At 42.1% G+C, this 19,296-nt stretch overlaps 1 protein-coding gene across 1 annotated transcript in view; it reads right to left on the bottom strand.

Annotated features, from left to right (window-relative positions):
• The window catches only part of PPP1R3A (protein phosphatase 1 regulatory subunit 3A), a 31,946-nt gene extending 16,920 nt beyond the window's left edge, over nucleotides 1-15,026 (bottom strand). The window contains exon 1 of the mRNA XM_083399392.1: nucleotides 14,156-15,026. Coding sequence (XP_083255518.1) covers nucleotides 14,156-14,976 — 821 coding nt within the window. The 5' untranslated portion in view covers nucleotides 14,977-15,026. The remainder of the gene's footprint in view (nucleotides 1-14,155) is intronic.
• Nucleotides 15,027-19,296: the final 4,270 nt, after the last annotated feature.

The raw sequence follows: 19,296 nt of genomic DNA, 5'->3' as shown, positions 1-19,296 counted from the left end.
TCTTCGGACAGCGCTGGCCCCCAGCCTCTTTGAGTGAGATGGGCGCACAACCCTAGAGTCTGTCAAGACTGGCCCGTACGGGCAGGGGTACCTTTACCTTTAATGCAGACAGGGTGTTCTTGTTCAAAGCCACCCTGAAGGTCCTTACCCTGAGCTTGAAAGACAAGCATTGGACCTGGGAGACAGGTGCCCCAAGTCCAACTCCAAGACCCATTTGGCTGAAATAAAGGGGGCATTACACCCATTAATCCACATTGTTCACTATGATTCTTGCTTTGTAAATCCTTAGCTTCAGTCTGCTGCATGAATGGCAGCAAACATGAAGGCCAATGCTCTCACAAGGTTCTGTCACTGATTATCTCATTTTCAACTCATATGAGCAGCTGGCTCATGTGATCAGCGCCCCGTGTGAAAAAGAGCAGGCAGCACAGAATGTAGCACCTTCTTCTATGATGCAGAGAGCTCCAAGACATTCCTCATAGACCACACATTACACACTCTTCACATCTATGAAGTACATGCCTGAAAGAGACAGGAAGTGTAGGACAGGGAGTCTAAACCAATAGTGTAGGGCAGGGAAACCAGCTCCTGAGTGTCTCCAAAGGTAAGTATGGGCAAGAACATTGGTCTATCTAGTCATATATTAGACTAACATTAAAAGCTTACATGCCTAAGGTCACTGCAGATTACCACCTTTGGAGATGATTAGCAGATGAGTATATTTGAGCATGATATTTGAGCTGTTTAGAATGCTGATCATGTTCAATATTTAGAGGGTAACAGACCAATGGGGAGGGGATTTAAAACGTGAGTCTGGAAAGTTTTAAAAATTTATGAGATAACTCTTCATGGTGCTGTGACAATTGGCCTGTCTTGTTTCATGGGCTTCTTTGTGGTGACCAGATTAGTACACCACCAGATTGGTCTATTTTTCATCTGTGTCACTTTGCATGCATTCACTCATAAACATGTTCTGCTTCTGCACTAATCTAGGGGTTTGCATTTAAGTGTGTATTTAAATGTAATTGCCTGCAAAAGGGCGTTTGTAGGTATATATTCTCTCATGGTGTACATTTTTTTTAAAAAAAAGGTGCATTTATCTCAAAATGCAGCTCTTTAAATGCATTCTGGTGTATTATTTTAGATCTGAGAACTGCATCGCTGTAATTGGAGAAGTGTGAAATCTAATGAATTGCCACATTGTGGTCTGCACATTACTCTGGAAAGGGCAGTTCACATCTGAATTCACAAATACTGTATTTTCCAAGGATCTATAGTGTCAGGATGTAGCATAGAATATGGAAATATCAATGAGAATTAAGGTTTTTATTAAAAGTGTTGATTTGGTGATCTAATTCAGGGCTTGCTCTTTAGCAACCCAGTGGGTATGGGAGTAAAACATAACCAGGATAAACAGCAGATACTACAGAATGTACCAAAGGCAAATAATTTGGTTTATTGGTACACCATACTTCAGTCACCTGCACAAATATAAGGCAGCAGACAACTGGCTTACAAGTAGCATATGTGAAAAGGATCTTGAGGTCTTAGTAGACCACAGGTTTAACATGAGTCAACAATGTGATGCAGCAGCAGCAGCAACGAAAAATAATGCTATTCTATGGTGCATCAATAGAACTAGATCAAGGGAAGTAATAGTACCACTCTATTCTGCCTTGATCAGTCCACACCTGCAATACTGTCTCTAGTTCTGGGCATCACAATTTAAGGATATTGACAAGAAGAGTTTGGATTTGATATTCCGCCTTTCACTCCCCTTCAGGAGTCTCAAAGCGGCTAACATTCTCCTTTCCCTTGCTCCCCCACACCAAACACTCTGTGAGGTGAGTGGGGCTGAGAGACTTCAAAGAAGTGTGACTGGCCCAAGATCACCCAGCAGCTGCATGTGGAGGAGCAGAGACGCGAACCCGGTTCCCCAGATTACGAGACTACCGCTCTTAACCACTACACCACACTGGCTTTCAAGCTGGAACGTATCACAAGCTGGAACGTATTCAGAGAACGGCAGCGCAGATGATCAAGAGTCTAGAAACTGAGCCTTATGAGGAACAATTGAGGGAGCTGGGTATGTTTAGGCTGGAAGAGAGGAGATATGATCTAAAGGGCTGGCACATGGAAGATGGAGCAAGCTTGTTTTCTCCTGCTTTGGAGGATAGAACCTGAACCAATGGCTTCAAGTTACAAGCAAGGAGATTCTGACTAAACATCAGGTAGAACTTTAGGACAATAACAGCTTTTCAATAGCGGAACAGTCTCCCACAGGAGGCTGTGGACTCTACTTTCTTGGAGGTTTTTAAGCAGAGGTTTGTTGGCCATCTGTCATGGATGCTGCAGTTGAGATGCTTGCATTGCAGAGGGGTCAGACTAGATGACCCTTGGGTCCCTTCCAGCTCTACGATTCTATGATTCACGTTGATCAAATGCAGACTCCCCTGAATTTCTGGCTCTTTTAACATGTCTGTGTCTGAGACCTGCTGCTTACATCCATTAGTTACAGGCAGCATCATTAGGCACACCAATTTGATGTCCAGCAAGGATTCATTGCCTGCAAAAAAAAAAAGGTATGCACTGCTAAAACGCCATTACGCAGTGCAAACTTTGCTCTTGCTTCCTAGCCTTGGAATAGAATAGAGAAACGGTGTGTTGAACTGGCCAATCCAGTCTGCTCACCATAGAGATGTGTATGATCAAACCAGAATCATTCTACTCTAGTTCCTGCTCTGTTTGTTCCCCACCCTTCAATCTGACTAATAATTTCTCCAGATCTATTTATCCTATTGACTGTTTCCAGAGATAAGGAGCATTTATTAACACTCTAATGCAGGGGTCAGCAAACATTTTCAGAAGGGGGGCAGTCCACTGTCCCTCAGACCTTGTGGGGGGCTGGACTATATTTTGGGGGGGAAATGAACGAATTCCTATGCCCCACAAATAACCCAGAGATGCATTTTAAATAAAAGCATACATTCTACTCATGTAAAAAGACCAGGCAGGCCCCACAAATAACCCAGAGATGCATTTTAAATAAAAGGACACAGTCTACTCATGTAGAAACATGCTGATTCCCAGACCGTCCGTGGGCCGGATTTAGAAGGTGATTGGGCCGGATCTGGCTCCCGAGCCTTAGTTTGCCTACCCGTGCTGTAATGGCTTCTAAACTCATTTGAGTTTCAGCACTACCTGCAGCGCACAAGAAGTGTGTATCTTCTCACAACACCTTTCAAATTGCAGCTTCTTTCCCATACCTATTACAAAGCAATAGAGTGTATTTGCTCCAATGGCATGTGCTGAAAAAGAGAAGGAATTACACACACACACACACACACACACACACACACACACACACACCCTAGTGACATTAGTCAACATTTTGCTTTGCACCATGAGTACTAGAAATTTACTTTTGGCGGGGAAGCCAATTTTCTAAGCATGCTCACTAAGAAATCATATCATTGACGGCTTTGGGGAGCATGAGTTTCCATGGCAGAAAGACATAAAATGGCCAGCTGCAATACTGGCAGCTTGGTAAATGAAAACCTGAGCACATCACTGTTTATTGTGTGCTGTGGTGCTTGTCTGACAAAGGCGGCAGGGCTCTCCCTCCCAGCTGTAGCCAATTACACACCGTTGGACGGCCAACAGAGCCAGCCTCTCTGATGGCTGCAACACGCCCACTCTTGAGCATTTGCCCTCCACACACATTTAAATTTGCTTTTGTGCTTCTCTCTTGCTGTTTATTTCAGTGCCTGATCATTGTTCTCATGTGCAAGAGAAAGTGGAGGAGAGGGTCTTTGTAATGGAAATGAGCATCCCGGCCAAAGGCACATTTTACATTCACATTAGGAAGCTGATTGAAGCTTGGAGCCTGGTGTTGGGGTGGGGGGTGCTGTGTGTCTTGCTGCCGTGGTCCACAGTTCCTGTCACTATTCTCTATTAACTATGGTCAAGATCAGATGAGCAAAAGAGAAACACTTCCCTCTCTGGGGGCTGATGGTATATGAGTCTGCATTTTTAAAGACATAGTAGGGTTTTTTGCAACTGTTATATAAATATGATTTTTTTAAATGCCGGCAGATCTACATAGTTTAACCATTTTCTTGAGTAGCCATTTGTTTTAATGATTGCTTTTAAAAGTTTTTGCATTGCTGTATAAATATTTTAATAAGTTAATAAATAACTGCATTTACCAAAAATCTTACCCTTTTACATCACAGTGACTGCATAAATACCATGCCTGTACATATATATATATATATATATATATATATATATATTCTGTATGTTTGGTATTGGGTTTATGTCCTTTTCCTTTTACTGACACTCTTTAGATTTAGGGTGTAGTCAAGTAAATTCTACTCAGAGTAGACCTGCTGAAGTTATTGGGCTCCTTTGGGAGAAGGGGTGGGATATAAATTAATATGAACCTAGGTTAACCATCTCCATTAATTTCAATGGGTCTACTCTGAGTACGGCCAACACTTAATACAACCCACAGTATTGTAAATAAGAGGAACTTCTTATTGATGGTCGGTTAACCTCTCCATCCTTTCCCACACTCCAATGGTTGGCTGAGATGATGAGAAAATGTTTCTGAACCTCTGAACAGCACATGCAGAATCTGATGGCAATTGAAAAAACATGATTAACTTACACATACGCACAGACACACAAATGGATGCAAATAAACAGGTAAGAGGCTTTTTGTGGTAGGCTAGGTGTGAGCTAGGAAGTCAAGGGTGAAGGGGCTCTCTTGATACTGAGCTCAGTCTTTGTTTCAACACACAAACCAACCTGGACACCACATTAAACCCCTCTGCCCTTTCTCCATTTACTTTTTCAGTGGTAGCTTCCTATTTGTGGAATACTCTTCTGAGGGAAGCACAGCAGGTGCCTTTGTTGTCTGTTTCTAGGCAACAGGCAAAGGCATTTTTATTTACAGCCAGGCATTTGGTCCTAATTTGAAGGGTAACTAGCTATATCTGTGGCCTCTTCTTATGTGCATCATTTTAAGTGGGGTGAGTAGGATTTGTACTATATATTATTTCTATTTTGATTGTGCATGCAGCTTTGATGCACTTCAGTGTGAAAGGCAAATAATAATAAGAACAACAATATCAATAACAACAACAATAATGTTGTCAATTGGATATTATTTATGTGTCGGGCCCCAAAGAAGTTGCAAAAAGCAATATATTTCTTTTTACAATTTCGCTGCCAGAAGTGCCCAAACAATCGAGACTTCCCTAGCTGCCCAAAAATTACCGCGAATTTCTTAGCAGTAGCTGCTGGTCCAGTGTAAAGAATATTAAAGAGGATCTGAGAACAGCGAGAGTGTTGTTTTCTCAGTTGTCACCCTGTAAATGCAAAGCCCACCCTCACAGTAGCAGAGAACAGCTGCTCTGCTGGAAAAGACCATGTGCTGGAAAAGACCGTGTACATCATCACTTCCTAATAATAGCAAAGGGCTTTAACCAAAGCCACAGGCTGATTGCAGGGTGCTCTTTCAATTTTGGGCTTGGAGCAAAAATCCAGAGCTATGTAAAGACGTATACTCTTTTTAACACATGTCTTTCTTTTGTCGAGAAAAAGGTTATTAATTGCTGGAGAGCAATCATTTAAAGGAAAACACAAGGCGAGCAAGTTTTCTTAAACAGAGAGAAGATCAGCAGCTGTCGGCATTATCAAGTGAAGGCTTTGACAAGACGTACCCAAAGGTCTGTTAAAAACAAAAACAAAAACCCAGCCTGCTTCTGCAAGATGAGCACCCCGCGTTTCTGACTTATCCTAGCAAGGAAATGATATGCATTCGCCTGTTTTCCAGCATCTTAATGTGCATCTTTTGTTTAAAATCAGATATTTGAGATTTTGTAGTTGATGGTTTTTTTCATTTGGCAAGGAGCAGACTGATGGCAGGAGAAAAGTCAAAAGTGAATTAATAGCAACAGGGGTGCATTCACATGATAACATGACTGGGTGCTCTGTGCATGCATGACCCGACACTCAAAGGAACAGAGAGACAATTCAAAAAGTTAACTGAGATTCGCGGTACAGCCCTTGCAGGATTTTGCCACCTCTGAACACATGCAATCCTAGACACACTTACTTGGGAGCAATCAACATTTGACTCAATGGGTCTTACTCTTAGTGGATATGTATAGGTTGACTCGGTTGTTAACTCTCTGCATGTGAAACAAGTTATTTCACAGGAAAAAGTCTGGCTAACATTAAATAAATGAATGAAAGAACAAATAAACATTGGTGTCCTGCCCTTCCGGTGAAAAAGCAGCACTCTGGGCACCTTGCGACATTTAAAATTGCAAATTCATGAACACAACAATATAAAACAAGCAAGCAAGGACAGAGGAACCAGCATAAACCAATCACAATGAGAATATCAGCTGCCAATTACACAAAAAAGCCTATTGTAATAAAACAGTCTTTAATAGCTAAACAACAAAAAATAAAACCCCCACACCAAACATTTCAGGGCAAGGTATTCCATGACAGGGTTCAGCCACTGAGAAGTCCCTCTCTTGCCATCCTAGGTGGAACAAAGAGAGAGGAGCCTCTACTTCTGATGTTAGGGAACAGGCAGGTTGACAGGGAAGCAGAAGAATATGGAATATTGTAAGCCTTAGAGCTATACTTTAGGTCCAAAGGTATCCTGGATCTAAGCCACTTAAAGGCTTCAATCACAAATACTTTGAATTACAACCAGAAACATATTCACAACCAGTTCTTCTCCCTAAGTTGGCAGGAGTGCCAACTTGAATAAAACATTGGGGGCAGGTAAGCCCCATCCCACATAACCAATCACATGACACGGCACACGCACACCATTTGAATGACAATGCCCATTAACTTGGGGGGGGGCAGTCCCCTCAAATATTTTATTTTTTTTTTTTTTTAAATAATTTTTATTAACAGGCCAATCATATCACATTGTTCAAATCACATTAATTCCAGATTATACAGCCAAATTTTAAATTTTTTGGGGGGGTACCCATATATCAAGCTCCGCACGAGTCCAAATTCCAGATGACTCCAGACATCACTTATTTGCTGCTTTTGTTCGACAGTTCCATCCGGTTCGATTCGGATAGACGTTTATTACCTTCTTTCTCTTCTTGTTGTTATCATTTATTCCTTTCTTTGCGATCTCTGATAATTTTCACAAACAGATTGAAAGATTTGGTGTCACTGTGTGGGTTTTGTAGTCTTCCAAACTCATATTATTCAGGAACAGCCTCTGTTAGATACTTCCATAAACAAAATTAATCTTCGGTCTGTCCATTATTATTCCTCAGGCTGGCCCGGTAAATCAAATAAATTAATTAGGGGGCTCTGTCAGGTCAAACTTGCATTCCAGCATTCCTCCTCCTCGCACCTCCTGATACTCCTCCCCCTCATCTTCTTCTCCGGCCGGCCTGTCTTGGCGAGACGCCATTTCTTTTTAACTGCGTCATAGAAATTCCTCCTTCTCACCGTTTGATCTTCTCTTGTTGTATTGTATTTCCTCCCACACAAATCTTAAAGTTCTGTTTATGAATTGTTAGAACGTGACGATCTTATTTCTTCCTGGGGTGGAGGGTATTATTATCACATCATGCAAGGGAAATCGGAAAGGTTTTTCCCTCCACCCCCCCTTCATTCCAGCCATACATTCTCTTGGTAGTAATTCAGCAAAAGATTTACTTATCCATCCATCACTCCCGGTCACAGAGATCCATTAGTCAGCAGTCCTATCGTCGAGTTTCACTTGATATATGTGCTCCAGCCTTCCAAATCTATTATTCTCCAATTAGTTCCAATTATAATTCCAAGCTGAAGCAACCAGCACGCGCTGATTGGAATCGGCGTCGGGAAGATCTGATTCCACCGAGGGCTTGTGCCAAGTGTTCCGCACCCCCATCTCTCAAATCAGGGGGTGCATTGTGAACACCGCTGGCAGGGGAGTCCCCCCCATCCCCTTGGGGGGGCCAGGAAGGCTGCCTACTTCCCATAGCAGCCCCTTAATACCTCGTATGGGTCAGAGAGATGTTATTGTCGGCCATCTTCCAACGCGCCACCTAGTGGCCCCGAGTCCCCTCAAATATTTTATGGGGGAGGCTGAAGGGACCTTGGTTCCAAGGAGTTGGCTCCTAGGAATGACAGGTTTGCATATGCAAGCAGAATTCAATATGAGGTTTTATAGATGTAAGCTATTGGCAAGGTTGTAATATTTTCCTTTATTGTACAATTCCCAGTATTAGGTATCATCATCATCATCATCATCAGGTGATACACTCAGATTTGTGATCTCTCTCACACATATATATAGTCATGCTGTAATCTTGGGATAATCTGTACCCCATACTTTTGCTAAATGTATGAATTAATACTAATGCTTTTACAGACACTGGGTTGTATCCATGTTACATACTCAGAGTAGACACACTGAAATGAATGAGCATGGCTAACAGGGCCAGTAATTTCAATGGGTCTACTCCAAGTAGAACTTAGTTGGGTTAGAACCCATCACTTTAATATTTCTAAACATTTCCACAGCTCTTTGCACTAGAAATGAGGTAGTTTTTTTTCCTTAAAAGAAAGCAGACAGTTTCAGCAAATCAAAATCCTACATAATTGTCCAGATTTATATAAGAAATTTTACCTACATTGGCAACAACCACTGTTACATGCATATTTCAGTTGTGGTTCCTTGTGATAGAACACTCCAATATTAAAATATTTGGTCTCTCGTTTATCTTAGACCTATGATAGAATAGATCTAGTACTCCATCACGTATTATCTCTTTTTTAAAAAAGCCTTCACTAACATTTCAGATGCATCAACTTGGGCTCTAAAGAATTATATAACTAATATCTGACTATCTTAACACAGTGATGACAAAAATTATTGACTGTGTCTTTCTTTGAAAAAGAACAGATTACAAAATCAGATCATATGGTAAACTGAAAATGTGTGACTGTGATCCAGGAATGCACCCTGCTTCCCTGGAGCTCTGAATGACGCAACAAACTCTGCCCCACCTCTCTGAACCATCCCACTGGCCTCAGCACCCCTGATAAGATTTCTCTTGACTTCTGGCCATTTCTGCCCACTGCTAACATGGCCATGTCTCAGCCATTCTTGAAGGCCATGTAGAGCGACAGCCTTGTCAACCAATCCCTAGCCCAATACCAAAGCCAACCTGCTCACTTCCCATTTTCTATTTCAGTCTGCCAGCATCCATGGCTGATAACATTTCTGAGTATCACCAGACATGACTGAGACAAACTGATGATTCAGTTGTGTGGGGCCAAGGTATAGAAAGGGGGCACTCCAAGCTCCCAGGCACAGTGAGCTGCTTTATTATATGTTTATATTATTAATATTTTCTAATCGTATAGTTAAGGCTATGGTTTTCCCAGTAGTGCTGTATGGAAGTGAGAGCTGGACCATAAAGAAGGCTGATCGCCGAAGAATGGGTGCTTTTGAATTCTGGTGCTGGAGTAGACTCTTGAGAGTCCCATGGACTGCAAAAAGGTCAAACCTATCCATTCTTAAGCAAATCAGCCCTGAGTGCTCACTAGAAGAACAGATCATGAAGCTGAGGCTCCAATACTTTGGCCACCTCATGAGAAGAGAAGACTTTCCCTGATGTTGGGAAAGATGGAGGGCACAAGGAGAAGGGGACGACAGAGGACAAGATGGTTGGACAGTGTTCTCGAAGCTACCAGCATGAGTTTGACCAAACTGCGGAAGGCAGTGGAAGACAGGAGTGCCTGGCATGCTCTGGTCCATGGGGTCACGAAGAGTCGGACACGACTTAACAACTAAACAACAACAATCGTATTACTGGGGGGTGGCAGCAGCCTCAGGAAAACAATGTGTACAGAACACATTGCAATATTGTCTCATTTATGTTCCCTACTATGGAGTGAGAAACATTAGTCTGAGAGAGAAGAATGACTTTCACAGCACCATCTAGATCAGGGGTAGGCAACCTAGGGCGCCCATGAGCCACAAGCGGCCCATGGGGGTTATTTAACTGGCCCACAAGCCACCCCTGAATCAAGCCGCCCATTCAGAGAGTCTCCATGCACTGCGCTAAATCAGATTACCAGAATGTTCATTCTCCACAAGCAGGAAGTTTGGGAGAGGGATACCTGGGTGCCATTGGCTTAATTGCTGTGACATCACCAATGGATAAAGCAAATTGGAGTCCAGGAGGTGACTTGTAAGTGTAATTGGGGAGATTTCAAAATTCTAATGTCAAGGTCTATTAATTACTTTTGTTACAGCAGGTATTTCTCTTCACTGCATATTTTTGAATGATACCTCATTGTTACAAGTGAAGCATTTTATTAAAAACACAGAGACACTAGTTCACAAAAATATGAAGATTCCTCTTGTCCAAAATATTGGGCCCTAATCTCTGTCTGGAAAATTTTTGTAAAAATTGTAAATTGTTCCAGGTAACGTTAGCAAACAATTTAAACTACATGGGGCAGGGAAGGAGAAAGAAAGGTAGTTTGAAGATAAATAAATAAATAAATAAATAAACACTCTGTATTTTCTCTAAATGTATATGTGACTATATATAAAAATCTGCAACAGATTACATTTTACAATTAATACAGAAAAGGGGTTAACCAGGTTATCTGGAACTACAAATCATCATCATCATCATCATCATCATCATCATCATCCACCCATCTGACTGGGTTGCCCCAGCCACTCTGGGTGGCTTCCAGCAAAATATTAAAAACACACAAAAAAATAATCAAAAAAAACATGGTGATGGTGTCAGCCACACACCTCCCTTATTCCCATACAACCTGTGAGATGGGGCATTATTTTACGAGTAAAACCTTTGGATCGTGGACACCACACACACCCTGCAACAAAGCACACACCACAGACTATCCTATTGGCTCTAGTGGAGTGCATCTTTCAAGGTTAATTTCTGCAGGTGGTACAGCCAAAGAAAGAAACCCTGTGGGTACTAAGGAAGGTCTCTACAGATGCAGGTATGCCTATCTGTGCCACACGTGCAACCTTTGAAAGGAATATTTGGGAGCACAAAGGAGCATCTGATGAGTTGGAGAGGTGCTGAGTGGTCGCCCTCCCCAAAAGCAGCATTTTTGCCACTTACCAGGATGGGCCACCAGGTGATTGAGAGGTCGGGGCTGGATGGGCACACCAATGGGAACGTTGCATGGATTCTGAGGTGTGGCTGGGCATTCCCAACCTCAGCACCACCATACACCTCTATTGCATCAGTAAGCACACCACCTGTTCCTGGGAGAGGGGCACTGCATCCCCCTGACACATACACCCCCTGATCTCCCCTCATGCAGTTGCAGCAGGCACTTTTCTCCCACCTTAGCTTTGATACTAGAAGTGAGCGAGGAATAGAGAAAAGTGTCTAAGCCACAGACTGAGGGGAAAGGAGGCAGGAAAGAGGATTTAGCGCATCTTTCCTATGCGCTTCTTTTAGTGCTCAGTCAGATCCAACCACTTCCAATTGTTAGAGAGAGAGATTATAGTCTTTCACCATAAATTAGTGGCATGTCCTCCCTGGTGAGGTGTGCTTTTTTCCTTGTTATTGTTATCGTTTTAGGAAGAATTTGAAAATGCTCCTTTGTGGCTGTTCCAGGCTACCTCGAGATCATTGGACAGAAAGAGGTTTTTAATTGCAGTCCCTTTTAGAAGTTTCTAACTGTAATTGTTTTTGGAATGTTTTAATCCATTTTAGAATATTTTTGTTTTGGGCTTTCGAATTATATATTTGTTGAATTGTATATCCTTGGGGAGGATGGGGAAGATATAAATTCAAATAATAATAATAATAATAATAATAGTCACATAGCAACAACATACATGTTATATCAGTTCCACAGAAGAAGCCATCCTAATTCAGCAAAATCAAATTAAGATGAATACATTTGCCCCCCATCTGTGAACAAGGCAGGCAGGCACGTGGGGGAGAAAACCCTGCCACTGTCCTGCATAGTTCAACCCTTAAGACTTATTCAGTTGCGTCACAAATTGCCAGCCTTATATTTGAGTCCTTAGAATCATGACCAACTATATACAAATAGGTCATTGTTATCAAAATATCCCCTTAGGGTCAAAACTATCAAGGGAGCAGGTGCCTGAGCTTAGTTTAGAGCTTACAGAAAACTCGTGATCAAATGCAGGTCTAGCAGATGATTAAAGGCAGAATAGGTGTTATGCGTTTGGAGGTCAGGGCCAGGATCCAACAGAACTGCACAACTAGTTCCCCACACCCTAAAGGGCTTTGGACTCGTGTTTCATGCACATCCTCCTCACACCATACAAGTTGTGAGTCTAAGGGGATGTCCGAAAGCACTGCTTTGAAGCAGGGCTCTCAGTGGCACCTCTCTGTTGATATCCCGCTCGTGGGCTTCCTGTAGGCATGTGGCTGGTGGTTGTGAGAACGGGATGCTAGACAAGATAGGTCAGGTCTGATCCAGCAAGGCTTTTCTTAATTGGATCTAATCTTATAAATCCAATCTGCACAATCCCACCACCAGACCTTGGCACTTCGGGTAATCGCTGAGCATCTCCACCTGTGGATGCCTTCTGCCAATTGGGCCTGCCTACCCACCTGTGCTCCCTTGGGCCCATTTTACCTAGTAAAATGGAAAAGCAGCCAAAGCGATCACAGGGCATTGAACGACATTTGAAATGGTAGTTCCTTGTTACAGATCATGGCGCAACTGCTGCCCACTGCCACTAACATGCCCAAAGAGGAGCCACCAATGTTGCGGCAGCCCGCCAATGTCAAGAGCCCACTAGGCAAATGGTTTGCAGCTCAGATATAGAGCCAGCTCTGATTGTGACCACAACAGGGCTAATGGATCATTGTGCAAAGTAAGCATCTCCGTGCATTATTTTATGCCATGGCAACAAAGCAAACCATCTATGTAACCAGAGCAGGTGGCATTACAGGCTGCTTGTTTTAAACCTGCAAAAAGATAGCTGAGATCTCTGAGATAACGGAGATTGTTAGGGACCCAACATTTCATCTGCAATAAACATTTCTACACTTGTAGACTTGCGGTCAAAACATACACTGGTAACACATAGGAAACAGCAGAATCTAGATCAGGGGTACAGAACCCGTGGCCTTCCAGGTGCTGTTGGACTACAACTCCCAGCATGCTTAGCTATTGAGCCTACTTGTTGGGGCTGATAGGAGTCGGTGTCCAACAACTTCCAGAGGGCCACAGGTTTCTCATCCCTGGCCTAGATGATGGTTAATAACAGAACAAAACAAAATTGATTATTGCTTTTCTCAGAGCAACCAAAACATGTGTGTTTTCTTTATGACTGAAATATAACAAAATCCTAAATACATTCCTCTATATTCCTCTCATGCATGAGTCAACAGCTGCAGACCTCTGAAGCAAACTTGGACCCCTAAGGATGCTGCTACCTGCCCCTTCACAAGTTACCAATCTAAAGGTGAAAGATAAGCTGGTCTCTGTGGCAACAGAACTTGGTGGCATAGCATACTAGATGGTCTTCCCACCTCTTCTTCCACCTCAAAGTGTCCCCTGGACAGACTAATTCTTTACCAGAGCTCTCTTATGACCAATATAATTGTTTTTAAAGGATTATGGGCCTTTAAAAACACTTCAAACATTTCCCAACTATCGTCAAAACCCATTTAAACTCTCAGGAGTATACAACCACTATGCAGGTTTATTGCTAAATTTCTACAGTGAAATTAAATAGGAAGTGATCAAAGTCTAACTATGCTCGACATTTTAGGCATCAGGAATGAGCTGTTTCACCTGTAATGAACTGCTTCACCTATACTTAGTAGTTATGACTTTCATACTATTTTGGTAATACACTTAGGATGTAAGACTACGGTAATTACATTTCCCTCAAGTTAACCTCTCTGGAAATATATATATATATATATATACACACACACACATTTTATTTAAAGTAGTATGGAAGCACAAAATTAACCACAGGGACAGATTTTGAAAAATTATTAACAGCATCTCCTTCTTTGAAGAGATAGGAACATCTTTTGGGGAAACTATCATTGAAAGAGGTTTTACAATACTTTTTTTAAAAGGAAAGAAGTGCAAGATGCCACCTCACCTGCTTGGTATTGTCTTTAAGCAGCCTTTGATATATTTGTCTGTAACACCTTCCTGGACTTTATCTGTAACTTCTCCCTGGGCTTTATTCTCTTCCGCTGGTGGCGCAGTTTCCTTTTTGTGGCAGATCAAAATATAATTGCGATTGTCATTGTTTGCCCAAAATATTCCCACTGATGTCTCATAACGGATGCAAAATTCAACCTTAGCGTCCTCTCTCTGATAAGGAGGAACCAATGAAATCTTGAACAAGAACTGGTCAGTCTCGCCATCACAAGAATTAGGCACATAATCTCCTAAGATGTCATAATATGTCTGCCAGTTGTCCAAAGACATTCGGACATAGACCAGCTTTTCGAAGGATACATTCAGAACACGGATGATGCCCTTCATACATGTTATCCCTGGCAGGAACTCGACAGACTCTAACCATACTTTCTGTGCACGCACTTTTTGCAAAAGCTCTTCTTGTGTGGCAGGCAGTATAAACAGTGGAGATAAATAGAATTCCTCCACAGGCACAACTTCATCTTCTAAGTCGTCATTTGGTAATGTAATTGGAACATCCCAGGTATCAAACTCCTTAACGGATACAAGGTCAAAACCAAATGCATCAGCAAATGAAACTTTTCTTGCAATGGTGGATGGGGTTTCTGCTTCCATTTCTTCAGAAGAATCTGAATTCCGCCTCCGGGGGCTGGGGGAGAAGCGGTGCTGCAGTGTAGCTTTAACATCTTCATCTTCTGAGAGAGAATCGCTTAAAGTGGGAACTTCTAATAAGTTCACCGTACTAACCTGACCAGGTTCTTCAAAAGACTCCATTGGGTTCTCTGATATAAACTGAAAGAGACCCGTCTGAGTAGTGGCAGCTGATATTTGAGACCTGTGATTTGAAACAAGGATTAATATTACAGTTGACATTGCAGAAGGGACTCTGCTCTATTAATAGAAGCAATGGCTTTTTAACTATGCTTGCCTGTTCTCCAAAGGCCTTCAGTCTGATAGCATTACTGTGAAAACATCCATTTTGAAACAGATGTCAACCAGCCAACAACTTAAAACCTGAAACCACTTTCATCATGAAAGCAAACATAAAAGCATACGTATTCATAATATACTAAGTTGACATTCCAAGTGATAGAAAGCAACCATAGATTCCTGATCTGGGATGTTTATTTTGTCATCTTGAGGATTCCTATATTGTATGAGATTTCTATGTTATGCACAAAATAGGCAGTTTGACTTGCCTTGCATACGTGTATTTTTTTAAGGGCAGGGAGCCAGTATCTGCCCTCCGTGAACCATGTTAATCAACACTTTGCAGACAGATCCTAGGGTTGTAATCAGTTAATTTGGTTTAATTTGGTATTGATGCCACTCCTTGTCTCTGTCATTCCTTTAGCTGCCTTAAGTTTCATTTAATATCCTTTCTATACAGTTTTCCCCCTGTGGTTTAATGCATAGTGTCCTAAAAATCCACAATACTTTCAGCTTAAATGCTTTTCAAAAGATAAGATGCTAACAAATGCATTTTTTTCAGCAGGAACTCAATGGAACTCAGTTCCAGCACCTCTCAGGTGGGTTCCATTGCCGTTCTAAGAGAACAACGGAGGTGATCATGGTGAGTTCTGGCACTTTTTTTTCTAGACAAACAGCACTGATTCTAACCCTTACACTTGAAGCAAAGGATGAAAGTGCCTCGTGTCAAAACACATGAAGCATTGTGGGGAAGATGGAAGGAGGGAGAGAGGGCCAGCGGGGAACGTTGTAGGATTTTAATAGAAGATTATGATCATTGCCAGCTAGCAACTGCAAAACAGATGTGTCCTATGTGGTGCAAGTGTGGCAAATCTGCCCTGCTATGGTGCCTGTCAGATATCATCCCATTATAACTGAATACTACATTGTATCAGGTAGCTCTCGGCATTGCATGAGTCATCTTTTGACCAGCCCCTACAATAGTCTTTCTCCACCCATTTATATCTATATGGAATGACTTTGTGTCAGCATTTGAAAGCACCTGCCCATTGTGCAAAGAGATAAAGCCTACCCTGAATAGATTACAGGTAGGGAATAAATTTGGTTCGGTTAGGATTTTATTGTGAACCTACCTAAATTGCACTTAACTGAAACAATATATGAGCCAAAACTCATCCGTCCTTTGAAATTTCTCCACTCATATGTGTGCAAAGATGTGTGTCTTAGGGGACAGTTTGCAAAAGATACATATATTAAAGAAATACATATATTAAAGAAAAATGCATGTGCATTGTATTGGGGAAAATTGCCTGCAAAAATGTGTGTATTAGGAGAAATGCTGAACATAAAAATGTGAACATAAAAATATAACAATATAACATATATATTGAAATATAACAATAACAACAATAACAGTAATTTCCATGAGGACTTTTTTAAAAAGTCCATTAACTGATGCAGAAATGTAGCAGTTCAGGGAATGTGAATACACTGATGTCAGTTACATCTGAATAACAAGGAACTCCATATGGTGCAAGTCCATGTTTATTGAACAATCAGGCTCCATATTGGTATTCAGAATCAATTCTGAATTAAACTGAAGTCCCGTCTAGTCTGGCATCCTGTTACCCACAGTAGCCAGCTAGGTATTTCCGGGGAGCGCAAAAACAAGGCATGAATACAACAAGCCCCGACTGATATGCCTCTGCCGCAAATGGCATACAGAGGCATGCAGGTTTCATATAGCCACCATTATTAGCAGCCACTGCCACCCTTACCCCATGTGACTTTGTCTAATCCTTTTTAAAGTCATCTAACCCAGAGGCTATCCCTATGTCTTTTGCCACAAAATCCCACAAATTACAATTATTTTATCTGTTCAGAATCTCCAACAAATCAGCTTCATTGGATGACCCCAGATTCTTCTATTATGGGACAAGGAGTAAGAATACTTTTTCTCTATGTGCTTTCTTCATGCCATGTCTAATTTTATCAAAATGCTTAGCATTTATCCATCCCCCCCCCGTCACATTTTTTTAAAAGTAAATAAGCCCCATATGCTTTAGCTTTCTTTTCCAAATAGACACTACTTCAAACCTCTTAGAATTCTGATTGCACCTTTTTGCACCCCTTCCAGCTCAACGTAGCCTTCTTCAGATGGGGTGAGCAGAACTGTATACCGTATTGCACTTGGGATCCACACTGCAGACTTGTATTAAGGGAATGATCATACTGGCGGTTTTATTTTTAATCCATTTCCAAATTCCCTCACATGGAATTTCCTTTTCCTTTCTTTTTCTGTGCAGTCGCCACACATTGCATAAAAAAAGTCTTACCCCTTTCTGAATTTCTTCACCATCTCAGCAAGTAAAATTCAAGCAAGAAAAATACGAAACAGGGGTGTTTTCTGTTGGAAGAACTCTCTGACTTGGCCTCACATGTGGCTCCACCAACATCCATAAATTTTCTGTCCAGTTTACTGTCACAACATATTGGTAGTCACAACATATTGACATTTAACGTCTCTGTTTTGTATAGTACATTTTCAGGCTTCATTTCATGTACTTAGATACATTACATTGGCAAGCGGAACGTAAAATGGTTTTGTAAGGGTCTTGGCCCTTTGTAAACTGGACTTTTTTTGTTGCCGTGGCTTTTTTATTTTGTAATGTTTAGTTGTTGTTGTTTTAATTGTTTAAAGTTGTTGTGGTTAGGATTGTTTTACATTCTTTAAATAAATAGTTGGGAAGTCCCTGGACCATAATGGAAGGTAGAATCGGTCTTAATTAACTAATTGATTGATGCAATCTTTTGGATAAGCTTTTACAGCTAGATGAAAAGGCCTCTGTCCTAGGTGTTCATTTTGTAATCTTCAGCTGTTTTTATATGTATATAAAAGGTGGTTCATTATGCATGAGACATGTGTAAAAGGCGAATGTGTGTGTAGTCTTTCTGTACACCAAAATAGGTAATGAAAACTGCTAAAATATTTATCCAGTCTGATCTATCCCATGGGTGTGTTTAGATCAGATGTGCTGTGTATCAAACTGTATCTCACTGAGCCAAGGCAACCTCATTTGCAGCAAACAAATTTCTTGGCCTTTCCGCAAGAGAAATAGAAGCAGACTGATAAGAATAAAAACCAAGAAGCTATCAAAAATTATCCTGGTATGGGGAAAAGGAGGATTTCCAGATGTTGTTGAACTACATTGCCCATCATCTTGACCATTGGCCATGATGGCTGGGACTGATGGGAGTTGGCATCCAACAAGTACAGGAGGGGCCCCCTCCAGATATTCAAGCCATCCCTGCTTCAACAATTCACGTATGCGTTATTAGCTAACCACTTCTTTTCTTCAGTATCTCCAGCTCCAAAAGCCAGCTGTGGGTTTTCTGTAGATTTGACAATTGGTGCACAGCACATGGAAGATAGAAGGATTTCGTACCAGCAACTAGAACCAGCGCTGGCCCACCCATTGTTGGGAGGCTTCCAAGGAAACGGGGGCAATTTGCAAGCTCCTAGCTGGCTCCAGCCCACCGGCCGGTAAGTCGGACAATCTCTGTAGGGATAATCGCGGAGTGGGCAGTGGGGTCCGGAGGGAGCACACTCCCCACCAGCAAGCAGCAACAGTCTGCCTGCACGCGTGACCTTGGGGTGCAGGGCAACCCCCCCCCCCTCAGACAAGCCACGGCTGTCGGAATATCGTCCCCTCTGTCTGACCTTTTGTGGTCTCAGTAGTCTGTGGTGTCCTGCCTGTAACCTTTGTCCCTGAGACCTTTTGCCTCCTTCGTCATATACTGTGCAAGGCGGAAATGACACGGTGGAAACAGGTGCCAAAATAACTTTGTACCACCCCACGATCTCGGGACGAAAGATGTGTAAAGGTCGCAGCCCAAAATGTATTTGCCTGGCTTGCATATTTGTCTCAATAAAAGGAGGCTCCACAGGGCTGGCCAGCAGCTTGCATGCAGCTCACCTGTGCGCAGCTCACTGATGATCAACCCTCAGTCTTGTGCCTTCACTTCAGCCTCCGGTCCTTGACTCAGCATGAAATAGCAACCCTCAGCTTCAGAAGCCTTCAGAAGCTGGAGCACGCTCTAATCAGCACAGTAAATAACACGCAACAGAAGTGGCAGGAGACGGCTGTGAGAGCATATTTACAG

The sequence above is a fragment of the Podarcis tiliguerta genome (assembly GCF_965153285.1).
Source record: "Podarcis tiliguerta genome assembly, chromosome: 10".
NCBI classification, from domain to species: Eukaryota; Metazoa; Chordata; class Lepidosauria; order Squamata; family Lacertidae; genus Podarcis; species Podarcis tiliguerta.
Note: the sequence above shows the minus strand (reverse complement) of the source record. Positions and strands in the feature narration are given on the sequence as shown.